The sequence below is a fragment of the Kryptolebias marmoratus genome, linkage group LG19, assembly GCF_001649575.2.
Source record: "Kryptolebias marmoratus isolate JLee-2015 linkage group LG19, ASM164957v2, whole genome shotgun sequence".
Classification (NCBI taxonomy): domain Eukaryota; kingdom Metazoa; phylum Chordata; class Actinopteri; order Cyprinodontiformes; family Rivulidae; genus Kryptolebias; species Kryptolebias marmoratus.
In genome coordinates, this window is record NC_051448.1 from 8,327,903 (window position 1) to 8,348,407 (window position 20,505).

The 20,505-nt window shown below is 38.9% G+C and overlaps 1 protein-coding gene across 1 annotated transcript in view; it reads right to left on the reverse strand.

Annotated features, from left to right (window-relative positions):
- LOC108233373 (protein eva-1 homolog A) overlaps nucleotides 1-20,505 on the reverse strand; it is a 67,477-nt gene that overhangs the window by 43,028 nt on the left and 3,944 nt on the right. Inside the window, exons 2-4 of the mRNA XM_017411790.3 lie at nucleotides 6,232-6,452; nucleotides 3,942-4,065; nucleotides 1,933-2,085 (exon numbers count right to left, since the gene is read on the reverse strand). Of these exons, the coding sequence (XP_017267279.1) occupies nucleotides 1,933-2,085; nucleotides 3,942-4,065; nucleotides 6,232-6,452 (498 nt within the window). The remainder of the gene's footprint in view (nucleotides 1-1,932; nucleotides 2,086-3,941; nucleotides 4,066-6,231; nucleotides 6,453-20,505) is intronic.

The following is a 20,505-nucleotide window of genomic DNA, read 5'->3' on the forward strand; positions in this document are numbered from 1 at the left end:
ATGCATACATCTTTACACAAAGCCGTTCTGTACATCTGTCTATGATTACATGGGGACTGAAGCCTTTGTCGAGCTGTCCTCCTTATCTTAACACCTCCGTCAAAAAGTTGCAACGAGACACACAAATGAATCACATCTAACCTTTTTTTAGTCTTTTATTCACACGATAGCTCTCATTTATGAACATTGACACTTTATTTTTCATCTACTTGTTTAAATCTGTCAATAAATTAGCAATGTTCCAAGCCTTATAACCCAATATGTAGTTTTCAAATGCCACAAGATGAAGAAAAACAAGTACTTACAAGCATAGGTGCCTGATTATGTCACAGAACGGGGGAGCAAAAACATTGTTTCAGTGCAACGGGTTGGGGTAATCGTTGTTGCTCAGTGCTTTTATGTTGGTGTCCTGAATTTTAATCCTCAAAAAGGAAACCTTTTCTTTCCATTTTCCGCACCCTTCATGCACTAGTGGATATCTTGTGCTCTTAATTAGCACCAATGATCAGACACCTCATGCACACAAGTACACGCCCTCATAAATACCAGCTAACTTACACCAGTGTAGACAACTTATTCAAAGCCTAATCGTCAGTGTCCATTTCTGCCTATGCATTAACAGAAAAACATAAATAAAAGGCTTAACAGAACTAACACTTGATGCAGATCGAAGCTGTAAGCATTCCTCTAAAGAAGGACAAGTGTACATCTAGACTGACACATGCAGATACACACATTCATACCTGTACGGAACTCAATATGTCCCTTTTCAAAATGCCAAACTCTGCTTCAGATGACACCTGATCTACATTCCACCCAATTCCTCTGGCAGTGTGTGCATGTTCGTGTGAGCCTCTCTTCTCTTACCCACAGCGGTTGTTTTATGCATTTAAAAATGCTTTCAAAAGGAGATTATGAGCTGAGGGTTCCTCATAGTAGAGTTTTAGACTAAAATTGTCCTGTGTTGTTAAATGATGGAGATGTAGCCATTTTATTCAAACCTTCAAAATAACATTATGCAAGATGTCACAATCAGAAGGGGTGATGTGAAGGACTCTCAGTTACTACCAAATCAAATTTTAGCTCAATATTTGTTAACTTGATTGAGTTATGCTATTTTTGTGTTGGCTAATGTCTGTGGCAGCCGTCCTGAATTGAACTGACTCCGAATGGTTAATGGCTTTAAGTAGATGGCATCAAAGATGTTGTGTGTTTCATTTGCAAATTTTGAAGCTGAGAGCAATAGAGGAAATAAACAAACCACAACAACATCTTCAGGCAACATCACCCGAGTCATAAACAGAGTGAACATGAGATTCAGCGGGCACTAAAAGCTCAGGAGGGTTAGAATTTGTTTTTGTGGTTCCAAGGTGTTCGAGCCCTGACGTGTTCAGCTAATTAATAAAACTGCTGCATTTTTCTACTGCTGATGATGTCTGGAATGTTTTGCTGACAAAAAAAAAGTCTCAGAAAAAAGGAAAGAAAAAAACTGAGCGACTTGAAGCTTCACTTTCTCAAATTATAAAAGATTCCGAGAAGACATATGCAAACTCGCACACACATCTGATATGCATCCTGTGCGTGTCTTCTTGTTCACGTTCTAATTCCACATCTGACCTCAGACTAATGTACAATTCATGCTAGAAGCAGTTTTTGCATTCATGATTTTATCCCCCATTTCTGTCCCTCTTCAGCATATGATCAGATAATTTTTTTAACCGATGCAGTATCCCGCAGCCCGTGGCATCATCATCATCTCTCACTAAGTTTATTTGGAACTACTCCACGGTGATACTTCATTCAACTTTTTCTATCATTTTTCAACTGTAATCCTGCATCTTAGAATTCTGCTTAACAGGGAGTTGTTTTAAAATGAGAGGAATAAACAAATGTACTTCACAGAAAAAAACTGATAAAGAAAACGTGTCTCACCTACTGATGGAGCCCTCCTGTGGTAAGGGGGACACTCCAGCGTGCCCTGCTGAGTTCGGCCAAACATGGCGGAGTAAACAGCGATCTGCATGCCCGGTTTGCAGTTCAGCCTCATCTTCTCCTCCTCACACACCACCTTACTCTTATACTCATCTGGGGAAAGAAGACGATAAAGACAGGCTCATAATCAGCATGTATGCCAAAATGTTTGAAAAGTTACAAACACGTCTGATAACAAAATTGCGCACCTTTTGCCTTTCAGCTGTGGGTGATAATGTTTTGGACTGTGTCTCTGTGTGTGTGTGCTAGCAAAATATCAGAGGACATTTATGTATACGTACTGTATGTATATATATATAGAAAACAGGGCAGAGCTTCATTGAGTTTAACCAGTCGGAGACGGGGGATAGTTCCTCGGTGGACATGTAGGGCCATGCAGAGGCATTCCTCAAACACATCCAGCCACAGTGACCTGTGACAGTGAGGAGCAGCTCCACTGGCCTTCGAATAAAAACACAACAGCAGCCGTGTTCTCCGTCCATGTGGGGAGTGGAACAGGAATGCAAAAGAAAGGGTGCGCAGACAAAACGAGCAGGATTATTTCCTGTTGATGGATTCTCTCTTGTTCCGTCTCAGACGCTTCCAGCTTTGCCCTCACTGGTCTGTTCTCCATCCACCTCTCCTTTCAGAGGCAGTGACACCTGCCTGCTGCACCTCACCGACACCCCATGTGGTCTTTCTTTCTTCCACCGAGGAGGCATTGGTTAAGTGAAACTGAACAAAGAGCTGTTGATTGGCCCCCGGCATCCAGTGGAGAAAAAAAAAAAAAAAAAAAACTCAGCGGGGAGGACGGGGAGATCAGTGGATTAATGCTCACTTGTGGTCACTCTGGTGAAAAGTTACCCACAGCTCAGTGTGGCTCGGCTCAGCGCAGCCCTGAGCTTGAATGGATGTAAGAGTCTACCCTGTTGTGGTCCTCCTCTGGAGTGATACTCTTAACTTGTTGGCTCAGATGAAGAGAAAAAGGAAGTAATGAATGGAGACGCATGAAAAGGATGTTTATTTGAAGGAAAATGGAGACTTTGAGTTAGAAGACTTACTTAAATACGAAATAATGTCATAAACTGTAAATGAAACATAGTAACAGATATTTATCACCAGGTGATATGAAAGGTGGGAGATCATGTAATTGCTTGTGTGTGTGTTAGTTTGTCAATTTGTTAGCAAAATATTTTATGAACCATTAAACAGATTTTGTTGAAACCCTCAGAAAGTAATCACTGGATGGAAATCTACAACTAATTAACTTTTGGAATCAGCCTAATTCAAGATGGCTGCCTAGGATAATCAAGCCTAGCAAACACAAAAATGGCTACAACTCAGTCAGTTTTACAAATATTGAGCTACAAATTAGTGTGGTAGTAGCTGAGAGACATATCCAATACACACTCTGAGCACTAACAGATAATGCAAGATTTTTGGCATTAACTCTTGGAGTCAACTCTGTAAGTCAGTTAGCAACAATTTTTTTTAAATGACACTCCTCAATGAATTTTGCAGGTGTTGAGCTAAAATTTAATGTGGTAGTAGCTGAGACTTATCTTCAACACAGTACTCAAAACTAAAATCTGGATAGGTGCATCTCTAGTCAAAAGATTTGAATTGTGGCTTTAAAGTTTATGTCAAACAATATACACTGTGTGCATGACACATACAGGGTAAGGCAGAAGCATGTTGAAATTACCACGCAAGCAACAACAGCTGAACTCTAATGACAGTTTTGTAAAAAACAATCTAATATTTGACGAGTTGTTTCCAGGAAAAACCATAAGTGTGTTGCGTGTAATCAGTCAGAACACGGATTTCCTTTGATTGTTCATACAATCTTTCCCTTAGTGCAAATAAAGAGACCTCACCCATTTAATATTTCTGGCTGTGAGAAAAGATGCCTCACAAGGAGGGACAGAAATTTGTGTCAGTGTCAGGACAGGGGGTGATGAGGGACTTACTAGGTCTGCATTTGTACCAGACAACGAGGTATTTACTGCTTCCAGGACACTGGTCCGTCCCAAACACGCGGCTGTTGACGAGGACTTGACAGCTCCTTCTGTCCTGGCACTCATCCAGCATTTTCTAAAGACGCAAAGAGTGACACAAAGTGAGAGAAAACCTAAGATGGGCTGAGAGAAAGAACAATAAACCAATGATGGTGAAAACCAGCAGCCTACAAGTCTAAAACTACGTCAAACAGACTGCTCGTTTCCACAGGAAGTAAAAACTTTGGAAACAGCGCTCTTCATTTCCTGGCATTGCTTTCTGTCCCTCTAGTTTTATCAACTTTAGGCGCTGAGATTGTTCCAACTCACAACATTATCCCAGAAGTCCTAGCTGCAGGAGGAGTGACTGGTGGGATTCTGCTCATGTGCTTCATTGAATTTAACTTTGAAAAAGATGATTTCTTTTTATAACAGGTCATGGCACGCAGCTGGTTTAAAGTAAAGTATATAATTTGTGTATTTTCCTCCCTAAACAAATATCATCAAGGGTAATCTGATAAAATTAAAGTATCCCATAAAAGTAAATTAAACTGAGCTTCACAAGCTGAAGAATAAGCCTGGCTTTTATTTAGTTTTTGCTAAGTAATACCCCAAATCAACTATAGAATGAATACCAAACATAATAAGGACTAAAATAAATGCTTTAATGCAGTTTTTTGAATGATATGTAGCCAAGAAAATTGTTTGCATTTTTCATCTAGAAAATCCAAAAAGATTCTGCAGAAATTACAAAAGCAAGGTTAAAGAGTTACAATAAGTTACTAAACTGCTCTGCATGCAGTCCAGATCTTTCACTGAAAATAACTTGGTGCACAATCAAACCAACCCAATAAACTTGTCCCAATCTAAAATATTTCTGAACATTTTACTGCTATAAAAATTCAAATGAGCATCATTTTTAGATGTTAACTTCTGTTGTATTTGTACTTAAATTTAAGGTAAATGTAATCTGTAAATTCCCAAATTTTTTATTTTTTTCTAATTTCAGTTTAAACACACAAGACACAATTCACACCATTTTTTTCAGAACAAATTAAATGATTTAAAAAAAAAACATAAAAATGGATGTAACCATGTTTTTTTTTACTTAAATGTCATAATTTCTGGATGCCTGCAGTGGATTTCTTTGGTTCAGCTTTCTGTAATCTGCCTCAATTCATCCCCATTTTTTGTTACATCACACAGACAGGAGCCTGCAGTGGCCAAAATAGTCTCAGTGTAAAACATTTGGATTGTTAAGATAAATTCAGCTTCATTAGATCTCATCATCTGAGCAAGCATGAAGGCGACAGTGGAAAGTAATAATGACTCCCTTTTATCAGGAAGAAACCTCGGGCAGAACCAGGCTCAGGATGAGCGGCCATCTGCAACAGCTTTCATATTATCTAAGTGTCATACTTACAAAAAGGCAAGAAAATATCTATAGCTATTGCTACAAATGGACATTTTCAAGTCAAGTTTAAACTGGTTTTTAACCTCTCTATTGTTTTTATGTACATTTCATAAAATGAGCAAAGTCTGTGAATAATTAATTAAAACAACAGAAAAATACTATTTTTCTCAAAGCAAAGTATTAATAAACTTAACGTCTTTCTTTGAAAACATTTGTACTGTAATTCCAGCAAACCCAGACTATAATAGGAATTCTTCGGAGTTGGGCTCTTGTGGGTGGCACAGCAGACAGTCGATCTCTCACTTCAGTACAATGCAGCCTCTGTGTCCTTGCATTCATGGCTTTTCCTTTCCATAAAAGAAATGGAGGACGTTTGACCCTTAAAAGGCAGAGGGGCTAAGAATAAGCCCAACAGCTAAATGAATGCTGAGCACAATGTGTTTGTGTCGTTGCCTTCCAGCCCAGACGCATCCTAAATTAGAGAGGATGCTGAGGCAAAACCTCCATGAAATCGCATTGTGTCAAGGGAACATACAAGCCGGTTTCTTCTTTACGGAGTGTAATTTGCCGGAAAACCTCCCAACAAAGCATTACATAATCAGCAGTCCTGCAAAATTTAACCCCCGGCCAATTGGACCAATTTACGGGATGCATTCCTTCCAGAGGATTTGGAGCTCAGAAAGAGAGGCTTGTTTGTGTGTTAAGAGTTGGACTAACAGGGTGAGGAATGCCAGGAAGGTAACAACATCCCTGTCTGGTCTACATGGGAGTCCCTGCTGTAGATTCTGAGGAGCTATTAAAACGTAACTATAAATCATGACAAATAATCAACTGAATGTTGTCGTTTACCTGCAGTGCAGTGGACACGGAGCAATACTGATCATCCTCCTGGGAATGATAACAGCTTGGGAGATCCTGATAGGACTGAGGACAATGTGGGTCAGAGGGAGCTCTCCTTCCGTAAAAAGCTGACTGGATGGCGATGGTGGTGCGGGGCGGACAATGAACTGACAGGAAGTCTCCGTCACAGGCCTGTTCTGTGTAGTTCCTCAACACTTTGGACAAATAGCCTGTAACACAGAAAGAGACCAAAACATTATGTGATCTAACATTTTAATCTCAACTTGGGAACATAACAGGTGATATACTACAGCAAAAACTCATTGGGTGTATAATTTTAGTTAGGTGCATATATTTAAATATTTACTACAAAACAACATTAGACTTTTTAAATGATATTTTGTAGTAAAAATGCTATTCCTGACAGAGCTCAAGCTTCCTTTGATGAAAAGTGCTTCGGAAACACATTTACAGAAAAGTCAATACACACAACAGGTCACACAAGCTCACAAAGTTGACATAATGGGGGTTCAATTATTCTTATTTGGTCAGCTTTTTGCAGGGAAAAAAGGAAATAACACAAAACAAGTGATTCTCTGACACACGCATTAGCACACTTGAAGCGCACACACAGAGCACACACATTGTCCTCTTATCACCATGGTCACAGTTTAAAAGGAGGAAGGAAAAACGAGGGACATTCTCGGGCTTTGAAAGGTCAGCCTCGCTCTAAATAGAGACGCTTTAAAACTGCCGTTTCACAGAGGAACGGGTCTCCAACTGGGAGCGCGATGTGAAAATGCAAGACAAGTACACACGCAGTCAAGCTCTGTTTAGAAAGGATTTGAATACCACCTTCCATATTACCAGGAGGCCAACCTGAAACTAACCACAGAGACTGTATTTGTTAAGTTAAAAAGGTATCAATTTAGTTTTAAAATATAGATATATTTTGTATATTTATCTGATGCACATGTTTATGATATCACAATGTTGAACTGCATTAAAAACACTCAGAATTCATGCTGGATATTCGTTGTTTTGAATAACTATGTAAATATTTCGGCTAACATAAAAGGTGACTTTGTGTGGATTAAAAATTCACTAATGCAATTTATTTATTTTGATCGGGTGGGCTTAAACTGATAATTTAGATCTTTTAAAGTGGGGCCCTGTAGAAGGTTATAAACAACTATCTTACCTGTTGTAGATAGATCTTTGACCAACCTCAGTATGAAGAAATTATATTGGCTAAGCTTGAACTAGCTGTTACCTTATCTGTCTGGTCAGAAATAAACTCAGGTCATACAAAGAATTATCCCCAACAGGTGAGATGTTAATTGTTCATAATCTTTCCAAAAAAACACTTCTAAAAATCCCTTAAACTAGTTTCTCCTTTGCACACACCCCCATCTGCTTTGCCTGCCACATTCCTCATGAGAGAGGGTGAGAAGGAACTTGGCATTACCCCTGGCAGCAAGACCACACACACACACACACACACACACACACACACACACACACACACACACACAAAAACACACACAAAAAATGTCAACAAAACAATGTGGTCACAACAAGTCTGTTTGGCTCTTGATAAGGCTCTTGATAAGGTGTGTGGTGACAGTGTAACAGTATCGCCTTGTCTGAAGCTGGGTTTTGGCAAACGCCTCGGTGCCATGAAAGATCACATTTGTCCGGTTGGTAAAACCTTTGAGTAGGGTCCTGTAACCGTGGAAACAGACAAGGTTATGAAAGAGGGTGAAACCAAGACGGATCAAGATAGATGAAAGAACTTGAAATTTTCTACATGGAGCTGTCCTTGTGCAACAGCCCGAGCACTACAAACACTCCGAGACTCCTTACTCCACCCTGTGCTGCTTCGAGTAAAAGCAAAACAGATTATCTCACACAAACCCTCAGGTGCTTTCAAAAGAATCTAATTCTCCCCTTCCACCATCTCACCCTCCTCTTTCTCACTCACGTCTTCAGGATCATCACTATTGTTCCCTTCGTGCCGCCTGTTGACTGAGACCTCCTTTTAAGGCCAACAAATCTGGCGGCGTTAAGGCACCTGTGCGCACCGCCCAACCAATGACAGGTGTCCCTCAAAGGCAGAAAGGCTTAACAATGCTGGAGGAACACCCAGGCGTCTCTGCTCCTCCCTTTTCCTCACCATTTCTTTTCATGTGGGTCCGAGCTCCTTTTTTTTTAACTAGATCTCTGCCCTTTCCCCTTGACAAAAGCTGCGCTCTATTTTGTCTGCTGGTTTGTTTGTTCAGCCATTAAAAAGGCAGGAGGCTGCAGTTCCAGCGCCATTCTTGTACAAACAGGTCACTATTGTCGTGCACTTCATTGAAAGGTTTGTTTTTAAATCTCTACACAAGCAGCGTTATAAACTTGGACACACACAACTGCACCTGCCTTTTTGTATTTTACGGTCCCACAGAGATGGGATCTCATCATTTGATGCATTAGTTTGTGTTGACGCTTACAGATCATAAGCTAAAAGTCAGTGGCCTCTGCGATTATTAGCTCCTCATTTATGGTCATGTGATGACCCTTAAGTCTGACCCAGCGAGGACGGAGGTCAGGTAAGATGGAGATTAGTGATGAGTCATTGTGTTGTGTCAACATAGCATGGTTAGAGGCCATTCTACTCACCCATTGGTTACAAATGCATCCATATTACAGCACAATCCAAGGTTTGATGGTGGGAGTAGGCAAGTGCGCTTAAAAATATTTATTTATTGTCTACACATTCAAAAGTATTAAAGGCCTAGCATTCCTTGAAGGAATGCATATCGCCTCTTGCCTTTCATGCCATAGATTTAGACTAAGATCACTTTATGATGTGAAATGACAAAATTATAGTCACTTTAATCAAACCTTGAAAACAGCATTATGTGTGATCTCATGTGATTCTGCCATATCTGTAAAATTCACTGGGATATAGGGTAAGGCTGATTAGCTGCGGCAGCCAACTTGAATTGGGTTGACTCCAAAAGTTAATCAGTTGTAAATGTACACCCACTGATTTGAGTGTTTCATTGAAACCTGATCAGTGGTTCATTAGATATTTTTGCTAACAGGCAGACATGATTGGCTCTAAAAGTTAATCTAAAAGTTGTAAATAGAGATGTTGCACAATGAGTTCACGCACAGAGAATAATTCAGAGATGATTCTCGGCTACCACGACACCAGGTTTTAGCTCAGCATCTCTAAAATTTTCTTAGGTATAGTCATTTTTGTGTTTGGTAAAAGCACTTTGCTGTGGAAGCCATCTTGAATCCCAAACTTAATTAGTTGTAGATGTTCATCCACTGATTAATTTATGAGTTTCACTAAAATCTGTTTAGTGATTCATGAGATATTTTGCGAACGCACACACAGGGAAAAACAACTTCTCTCTGGGTTTGATTACAGCATTGGCTCAAGTGGAGAGTGTCTGTTACTCTTCTGTTTGAACGATGCCGCCTCTTTCTATTAGTCAGCTCCTGAGCGTGAACAATTGCAGCAGCATTAAAGTATTACTGACATGTTATTACGGTGTTGGCTTGTTCAGCTTCCTTACAACAAGTTTATGTGCAAAGCAAAGTTTGTAAAGCCTCTTGCACTGCGTAAGAATGTATAATGTTGCTGAATATTAACAGATTAAAGCTTAGCATAATGCCACAAAAATGGCTGTTTATGTTGTAGTTTAGAGATAATCAACAGGCGGCAGAAAAGGCAAGATTGTGCAGATAAACTATTAGAAGAAATACCCCAAAATGCATTTCATAAACACACACACAAAAAAAAAAATGCAAGTGTTTTGTGAGCCATACAAAATCAAAGTCCGTATTGCGTTTCATCTTGACACGTTGACTATTTAAGCGTTTACGGCTTCATAAGTTTACTGGTCTTATTTTAAGCAAATTATAGCTATCAAATGTTCAAAGACACAAAGCTGCAGGAGAAGGAATTCCCTTTAAGTGGTAATTTCAGGGAAGAGTTGAGGTTTCCCTCAAAGACACAAACCACACTCTGGTAATAATTTGGTGAGGAGGAAATACGATAATAGGCAAAAAAATAAGACGTGATTGAAAAGTAAAGTGGTTCGTATAAACATGCAGATGTCTGCTTAATAACTGAGTATATAATCCTTAAAAAAGGTAGAATAGTTTTAGTTTGAAAAAAAACAAAAGAAGAATATGTATGAGAAGAGACAAAGGCAACGTTTTTTATTAATAGCTGCAGAGATCTAAAGGTCAGACTTGGGGGATTTAAACTTTTAATGATTACTTTTTTCAATATAGAAAGATTTAGATGCTTGAAACAGGCTGAACTTTACATAAAATGGCCACTAATAGTAAATCATGTGTGGTTAAATCAATACATTCACCTTTTTAAATATGTGGTGAACATTCAAAGACAGAATAATAAAAAAGGAGCTCAAAACTGTTTCAAAAGTAAGCAAAAGTTCACATGTATGCCACAAAAATACAATGTGATGTCAAAGGGAAAGCGACAAGTAACTGCTTCTGTACACATGCCAAGTACAGTTCTCACTGTTCAGCTATTCATCTTTGAAGCTCAAAAATGCATTCCTAAAATGCATCACATTCTTCTGATTACAATACATTAGTCTTGCTTTTATAGTCAGAACTTGGATTAGCCCACTTTTCGTTAGCTCACTATGGAGCAAAGAAGGAGCATAGAGGTATTTTGCAAAATACAAAAGAAGCTATAAGAATTGATATGGAAACTCCTGAAGTACAGTAAACCAATAGTTTTACAGTTTTTTCCAAGAGTGCATGTTGGATAAAACCTAAAAATCTGATTATGAATCTGAAGAAACACGCAGCAGCTTCACATTTTAGAAAAGAAAATTCATAAATTTGATGCAGACATTCAGGTAATGCTCAAACTGAATGCAAAAAGGTCAGAGCTGAGGCAGCTGAAGTTATTCAAAACTTCTCACACACACACAAATCAACTGGGTCAAACAGAAGCAATCAGACACCGACCTACTCTACATTAATAACAAAGGACCACATGTACCTCTGCCCTCTGCATTTTGAAACAGAGCACATTCGTTTTTTCATAATATAAGAAAGCGAAAATAAGTAGTCTCCCGTGTTTATATCAAATTCTGCATTCTAAGACTTGAAGTTCTTCAATAATTACACTGCAAAAACAGATCTGGTAGTGAAAGAATGAAACAAAGCAGCTTTGCATAATCTTAGCAAATATTTGCATATTCTTAGTCTAAAAGTCTTGCATTAAAGACAATGGGCAATATGTATTTATTCCTTCAATAAGTGCTAGGCCTGTAATTAAAACTGTTCTTAATTTGCAGCAACAAATGCTAAAATGTATCAAGAATCACAGGCAAGTGGACTCAGAGTCATCTCAGCATAAGGCCAGGGTCAACACTTGTCAACTTTGCCCTCAAATGATATGACTTCCACCTGTGGTTCTGTTGTCTGAACTGGTTCTGGGGGGTATAAAACATCTGCCAGCTTACAGATGTCAGCACAGTTTGACAGTGCCTGCTAAAACTCCCCTTAGGGAATCCTCAGACCCTGGTCTCACCCAAGCCCTCTCACGACCTCCGTTAGCACATGCCTTTCCTGGTGACCCCTGAGAGCCAAAGGGGACCAGGCGAGAGGACACTTTTACTAAAGGTTTCTGGACATGTGCGTTCTGCGGTTCTTATCAGAGCTAGGACGGAAAAACGGAGGTTGAAGGGTGAAAGGCGAGGGGCGCAGGGGTTCCGGGAACACCGCTGATGATGTCTGTGCGGATGTCTAGACGCCCACAGACACCAAGTGTGAAAGACAGGAAAAGACACAGAGAGGTGGAGAGCAGGGGACACATCTGTCATTTTAATGGTCACTTTTATGGGCCTGGGAGAGCTGGGTGGAAGCCAGACTGCCCGTCACTAACCGGAGTCAACCAAACACGACACAAACACACAACGGTGGGAGCTTTTACTGTCGCAAGGCGAACGACAGATGTAGGCTTCTTAAATCATCCACACCAGATCCAAACAGGATAAAAACAGGGCTCCTTAGACATATATATAAATATATAAAACTTGAAGAGAAAAGCAACATAAATCTGTGCCTAAAACACAACTTTGACAGATATATACCTGAATTTGGTTTAAATTTCTCATACTGAATATTAATAAAAAAAAATAGATTAGAACACTAAAAGCTAAAACTGTATTTATTTATTTATTTAAGCTGAGATTTGAGGCTATTTTGCTTCCATTCAAACCTGCCTTGTTGAAACAAAACCAAAAAAATGTTTTTCCCATATTTACCACTTCCTTGCCAATTATGCACGAAACTTTCTGATTTTTTGCATACTTATATTTTAAAGAATTTCACTGTGTCATTTGTTCCTGTCTCACTCACAGCCTTGTTTCCCAGAACATGCTGCTGTGTTAAGGCTAACCAAAAATTATGACGTGTTTGCACATTTTGATCACTGAAATGCAACATTTCTTTCGGCCTAATCACATTCTGACCAATCACCAAACTGAATTTTTTAGAAAGTTTTGAAAAAACAAAACAATAGCTTTTTCATTTGAATAAATAATTCTTATATATATATATATATATATATATATATATATATATATATATATATATATATTTTTTTTTAATGTAAGATGAAATATGTGTTTTTGCTTGTGCACATATTGAAAATAAAATGTGACAGGGAACGGTGATTTCTCCTGTTTTGGTTGGTTGGATTGCTACCAAAATCAATTTTTATAGTAGCGTCCAGTGAAAAAATGTTTTGTGGTTGAGGGCCCACAAAACTAGATCTTGTGGTAAAGCTGAAGAAATCACTGAGCAACATCAACACTGTACACACTGAAAATAAACTTGGCACTTTCCCAACAATTTAATGAAAGAACTGCTTTCCAAAGTTAAAGCTTTCAGAGCTCCCTGCACCGTACGGCAATACTGCAATCCATAAAATCCCAAATTACAACATCACTCTCCTCCTATCTCTATTTTTGTCAGCTTCTCCCACTGCCCCTCCCACAGATGTTAATATTTTAACATTTTAAAAAGACAACTCGCCTCTAGCAAAGTTCAGGCGTGTGCGGTGAAGATGAGAGGAACAGTTCCCTTAAAAAACGAGAAGTAGGAGGGCACTGAGGGGCCGAGCTTTTTGGGGAATTAACAAGCTTATCTCGGGGGCTGTTCTGTGAAAACAAGCAATAGAATTACTGTTGAGGAACAGAGGCAGTGAAAAGGGGTCTGCAGCATGTCCAAAGGGACTTAGGAGGGACATCCCTGTCCACTTTCAGTAAACTCAGATAGATCTGCAGCAACAACGAGAGTAAATGTGAAGGCTTACCTTGAGTTTTAGGAAGAGATTTTATTTTTAACACAAAGTATCTGATACTCTGAGTAGAAACTTTTGATTTACTGCTTTTCACACATTTCTTTGATGAGTAATTATAGAGCATCTTCAGATTTCTTATCTTGTTTGACTCTGACTAATAAACAAGCTGAAATGGAAGTTTTCATGTTTTTCATTAATTTGTTGTCAAACTAGACAATTTCATTCTGATAAAATATCGTTAATGGGGAGTTTCTCTGAAATAATGCATCTCATTCCAGTTCATTTGAAGAGTGTCCCTGACCCTGAACTTACACCTTCAACCTCCCCCTTTGTCACAAAAAAAGAAAAAAAATGAGGCACCCCTACCTCATGGCATGAAAAGGAAAGGATAAAGGGGTTAGAAGAAGGTACGAATTTGGGATTGGGGCAAAACTGAAATTAAATTGACCTTTAACCTGGGTGTAAACAGTGCCAGAACATGTGTGAACAACTCAAACTGAATCAGAATCCCTACTGCTTTGCTCAATAATAATAATATCACAAATATTAATCATCACATTTTTATGTATTCAACTATAAATTTCATCCAACATCACATACACTGAGTAAAAAATAAATGAAAATTAGTGTTACCAAACCTAATTATGTTACTTTGAAAGGCATGGTTCTTAGTTTCTTAAAGATGGGTCACTGAAGTCCAAGAAGAAGCTTCCGGTTTGACATTAAGTGTGTGTTGCAAGTTTCAAAACTTCATTTATGTACATAAAGTTAAGGCAGCGGAGTTCCTCTCTTAGTAAACATATTTTTAGAATCTATTATTCCACTAAACTTTATGGAAATCAGCTGTTTATTTAACCAGTCATCCAGCAACTTAGTAAAAGCGAGTCAAATACAAAGCGAATTGATGTGTGGCGGTTCTGAAGTTCACTGCACAACCCAACTTATCTCACTAATGACCAAAAGAATCAAATTGCTATATACACTTTAATAAAAATCTTCTAAAGCAAAAAAATTATTTAGCATTCTGAAATGGAAACTCTGAACTCTGATAAATAACATACAACCAGGCCAGGTCTTACCTCACCACGGTGCCTGTTCAGTTATTACTGACTTCTTTATGCCAAAGCAGGGTTTGTAACAAGGGCACCAAGGACCAGTAAATACGGGTCTTAAAATGACTTAACAATTTTGAGCCATGTTTGCCCCCCCCGATTTACCTGAGATGGCTCGGGGGGCCAGTCAGTACCAGATTATCTCTGCTTTAGGGAGCAGGTTGCTGCAGTGTGCTGTAACGCAAACTGTCAGTCTAACAGTCGGGGGGCTCCACAATGCCTCCTTGTTCAGACTGGCCCTTCTACGCCCCACCTCTCTACCTCTCTTGCTGTTTGTCTCAAGGGGTTTAATCAAATCATTAAAAAAACAAACAAACAAACAAAAAAAAACCCAACAATGTATATTTTTTTCTTAACTCCTTTACACCAAAGATGAAGACAGTGAAAAGGATTGAGCGATGGTTAAACATTTTGAAAACTAAAAAGGAAGCCAGATGAAAGTGAACAAGTCGGCTCTAAAACCAAACATAAATCAGCTCCCAGGAAACAGTGAAAGAAAAAAAAAGGGGGGCAGGGGGAGGGGCATCAAAGCATGGTTGACATTCTCCAAGTAGCCGGAAAAAAAAAGGTATGTGCACCAGTTTTTGCATGTGCATGTGTGCTTGTCATGAGGTCTGTCTAGAGTTTGATTCAAAAGCCAGCACATAAGTGGGCCGGCTATGGGAAGATCCCTGCCACTGCACACTTCCAACACTTCGCACACCGCCACAGCTCACTTTAAAGTTTAATCCAAATGCAATGCAGGTACAGAATTTCATACCTGCAGCAAGAGAGGTCACATTTTTTTTTCCGAACTACCTTTCTGCTCACAATATGAAGACTGATAAAATCTGCTCAAAGTATGACAAATGAGACCAAATTCTGAACTAATCCGTCAATTATTGACTTAACAGAAACAGTCGAGGCGTGAAGCAGCAATCCCAGCATGCCACTTGAGAATCTTCTTTACACGTTTCTCTGTTTTCTTTGGAGAGAAACTTATCTTATTCCCCCTCATGCAAGAGAGGGCAAGTGCAAACATACACCTATATTGTGTGTATATACAGTATCTCTTAGCAGTTAGGATTTAGATTCCCTCTTTTCTCCTCAATAACAGTCATTACTAAAAAAACATCCAGCTCAACATCTGACTGGGCGATTTGGGGGGTTTTAAGTATTAAAAACAATCTATGCAAAATAGTGATTATCACATTAGGGCCTTGCTGTTTGAACCGTTTTCTGCTGATAATAAGCTGTGATTTCGACTCCACTGCAACTCTGTTGATAGTTAGAACTCCTTCTCAGAGTAGAGTGGTAATTTAAAACACAGCCACAGATTTATTTCAGATGTTTCACCCCAAAATCAGCCTTGAGACAGACAATGTTTGACATGGTGACGCCTACTCTCAGTCAAATTATAGTATTTTTTTACAGCAGCCAACGTAAGCACGAATGATAACAGCCTCATCACATCACAGTGTTCTGTTGACATGGCAACCTTGGGAATGCACTGAGTTACACAACTGGTGACAGTTATCATATATCATCACCAATCAGTGTGCTCAAATGAGCACGTTAGTGATTGACATTTATATATTCTGCAAACTTTGAACTTACCGAGGCTGTTTTTAAACAAAGGAACTTAAAGTGGCTACAAACTAAAATCTTTTGGAAAAGCACAAAAGCTGAAAATTAGAACAAAACTTTATACACGAGAGACTCCTCAGTGTTTTCTTATGAGAACAGTTGTCCGTTTTAACTTTATCTCTGATTATCATAATTGTATGTACAGTCAAAATAAATTGAATTTACACGTTTTTACTTTCTGACGACCAAAACAGAAAAAATTGTGAATTAGAAAAGCTTTAACAAAATTTTATTCCTAAAAAGATACAATGTAAACTGAACAGAAAAGAAGAAAAGCAAATAGATTTGCAATTTTGATATATTATAACCTGCTGTGCAGCTGCAGATACAGTATACTGTATACAGTATTCCATAGTTGTAGATACATTAACTCAGGTAAATAAAACAAGGTGGTTAAAAACACTGACATTGTGTCAGTTATTTTAATAAACTGTGATTCTGTTAACAAAGTAGATTTAGCCAAAGAAAGTTTAAAGGAAAATGTCATACATACTTTCCATACATCTCAACTGTTCCCTGATGGATTGCTTTTCTGCTGCCATCACAGCAGGTTTATTGCAGCATGATGAAGGCTAATTTAATTTCCTCATGCCAAACCTAAAAATGAGTGCTGCTTCCTGTTGTAAACACTCATCTTTCATCACGAGCACCGCCGTGTTGTTTCTCCTGCGTGATGTCAGGCTCTGCTTCATGCGTGCATTTGTTTGTGTGCTTATTGGATCCTAAGGGAGGAACCTACACATCTTTCATCATGATCATATTGTGCCAGGCCAGACTTCCACCTTAAATTACATGCACACACCCCACAGACTGTGCTCTACAGAAGCAAATGTTACCTTTTGCAACCTTGAGCTGTCTGCGAAATAGTAGTAGTATTAGTAGTACATATTGCATATCAAAGTTTTAAACAAAGATCTTGCCTGATCTGTTGTCTGTGTTAGGAATAACTCTATGATCAAACTTAGTATCTGAAAAATGGCTTAATTACACTCTTTGTTATGCTTACCAAGGTGAATTAATTGTGTTAAATGTTAATCAGTTGTAGATGTATAAGTTATGAACAACTATTATTATTACCTGTTGTCAATAGCTCTTTGGACAACCTCAGTTTGGGAAAATAGTTTCATTCTGACCAGACTGATAGGCTAAATCCACTTTAGTTTTGGCCCTGCTTTTACTACTTGTTAGCTTGGCTAGCCTGTCAGATTTCAACTATTTTTCTCCAAACTGAGGTCATTTAAAGAGCACCAACAACAGTTAAGATAATAATATTTCATAGCCTTTTCACCAAATCCCCCTTCAAAAGATCTGAACTAACCACAAGGATATAAAACATTTAATCTGAAATCAACTCACGTTGTTTAGTGATCATTTACTGTATCAACACTTCTGTGTACAGAGTTAATGTATCTACAACTCTGGTTGATGAAAGTCTTCTGAAAACAAACAGTAAGGGGATTTGAAATGATTAGAATTCCATAAGCGGATTTGAAAAAGCATTTAAAGTGCATAAAATGCAATAAACCCAACCATTTCCTTCTGCAACATGTCTGATTTTTTTTTAGTTGGATTACAAATATGAAATCTGGGAATGCTTTTAGTTTTAGGCCAAGCCATACTGTTGTCAGCTCCTTCCCACATACACCCCTTTGGGAAATGTCATTCAAAGAAACTATTCTTTAAGGAGAAGCACCTCCTATTCATTTTGAAAGAAAAGCAGCCTCATGCCAGGCCCACGCTGTCCGCCCTGCTGCCTGCCTGCGCCACGGTAGACAAAACAAGTGGGAGGCAGGATTTGTTTAGACAGAGCTCACCTGGCACACACGCAGACACAGAAACAGTGATCAGGCAAGCCCTGGGGAGGAGTAGAGGCAGCAAAAAGGCGGGGAGGAGGAGAAGAAGTAGTGGCGCTGTGGTGGTGAAGGGACGGAGGTGAGCTAAGGAGTGTGTGTGAGAGAGAGGGGGGAAGGGGCTAAAAGAAAAGAGCATGGGGGTCAGCGTGCTACCCACATCCCCAGATCCACAGCTACTCAGAAATTAAAGCGGATAAAGATTTGCGAGGAATAAGTGGCGCTCGGTTCTATGTGGAAGGGTGTAGTCAAAGTCGGAGTTAGAAGATGTCTAATCCTGGACTTGCCTATGGGGAAACAGCTTCTGTGTGTGGCTGTAGCGTCAGACAACTTGGCATTAAAATGGATCAAGCTCTGCATTATTTATATAGGCATCAAAAGCCTAACACACTGATTTTTGACACACTGATTGCGACACAAAATAATTTAGAAAATGATGTCTCTATGTGACAAGAGACATTGAAATAGATCACTGAATAGATCACATTAAGGGCTTGTAAGGTCTGTTCCTCTCCAGACATTTAAACAGATCAAAATTGTGTTAATGTTTGTCCGGGCTGTCAGGGTACCACAGTACATGCTGTTCTCATGCAAATAATTCGTACATCCACTCACCAGTTCCTTTTCTTTAAATATACAATTAGCTGATTGAAAAGTTGGGCTCTGACTAGATTTAGTTCACAAAGGTTCACATTTCAACTGTGTGTAAATGGTAAGGAAAATTATGAACAAGGAAAAAGGAATTGGCTTCACTCAGACCAAACCTCAAAGATACTAAGTTCAAAATACAGAAAAAGAAAAATATGATAACATATATGATTTAAAACCATGCGTCCCGCCTTCTTCCATTGCTGAAAATTGATGCCATTTTACGAGAGCTCCCATGTTGTATTTTTGGAACCAGAGTCTGTGCACTAGTGATGTGGAGCTTTGAGTCATGCCTACTCTCCCCTCACACTATCATGGTGTCACCTAACATTTTTTTTAAAGAATAAAATAACTAATTACAGTTAAACGTATTTCAAAATAAATAAATATTTGAACATACAGCTGTAAGAACTACGTGACACTTAAAAATGATCTGAGATTTTTTGGATTATTTCACCAAGGGCAATGTCTCGTTTGTTTATGTGGAGTAAGTGGGACGTAAAACTTGTAATGGATGCAGCTTACGGGGAAGCTGGTTCTGTTCTGCCTTCAACTTTCAGGTTCTCATCGGATGTCATGATTTCTTTTACAGTCAATGGAACTGACAGAATGCTCAAGTCTTTTTCACTATATAAGTTACTATTTTGAACCCATTTTACAAAAAAAAGAGCTCTAAAACAGTCACAAAATAACTAAAAGATTAAAAGGCAAATTAAGCAGCACTCATTCGTTTTAGCTTTCACCTGTTCAGGGTCAAAAGGGGACTGCAGTCTATTCCAGCTGTCAATGGTTGAGATCACATTTATCAATGTCAGTTATTAGAAACCAATAGGATATTTTGGGTATGCATTTCAGACCACTGGTATCTGACAAGAGATCTAAATTTTTTTCTGAACCATTATGCTACTTAAATGGCAACATAACCCTCCTCTCCCCCTGGCTTTCCCATGCTGGCTTACCCTTTGTGCTGCTGTTGCAAAGACCAGATCACTTTTCCCTTTTTTCACAGAGTCTTGAAACTACTAACAACACAGGCGTAGTGCACTAAATTTCCATTTTACAAATGAGAAATATCAAAACATGTTCACTGATGGAGAATGAAAAGTTTGCCTGAATATTAGTCTATGCAGCCATGTACGTACAGTAAGGCCTAGCATCCTGATGTGGAGTTTTTCCATTGCATAGTACTTAACTATACTTGACCCTTCTCTAGACACAGCAGATAGTTTCCGCTTAACATATTGAGACTGGCTGCTTATCAACGCCAACACCATGTCAACCTGTAGTGGCGCAAAGACACGACAGTGGAGGAAGGACTGGAAGGAAACTAAACTGAACCTTTTCTGGTGGGACTGTGAGTCAGAGAGCAAAAGTCAGCATCTCACAGGAATGCAACTACTAGTATTCGCAAGGGAGACTCCAAAATGTCTTGAAACGTTCTTAATTATCTCTCGTGAGTCACAGAGCCTTGCAGTCTTGTCACTTGAATTTTGAAAATGTTCAACGAAATTCTGAAACCAATTTTCTCTCAAAATCTTCACAGCTGTTGCGGGCATCTCAAACCTGAGGCTAAAGCCACAAATGTCTAGTTCGACTTACACCAACAATAAATATTAAAAAGCTGATCACAATATGCTTATCTTTATTTCAAAAGTTTACTCCAGTAGATTAAATCATAAACGTGGAGGCAGCT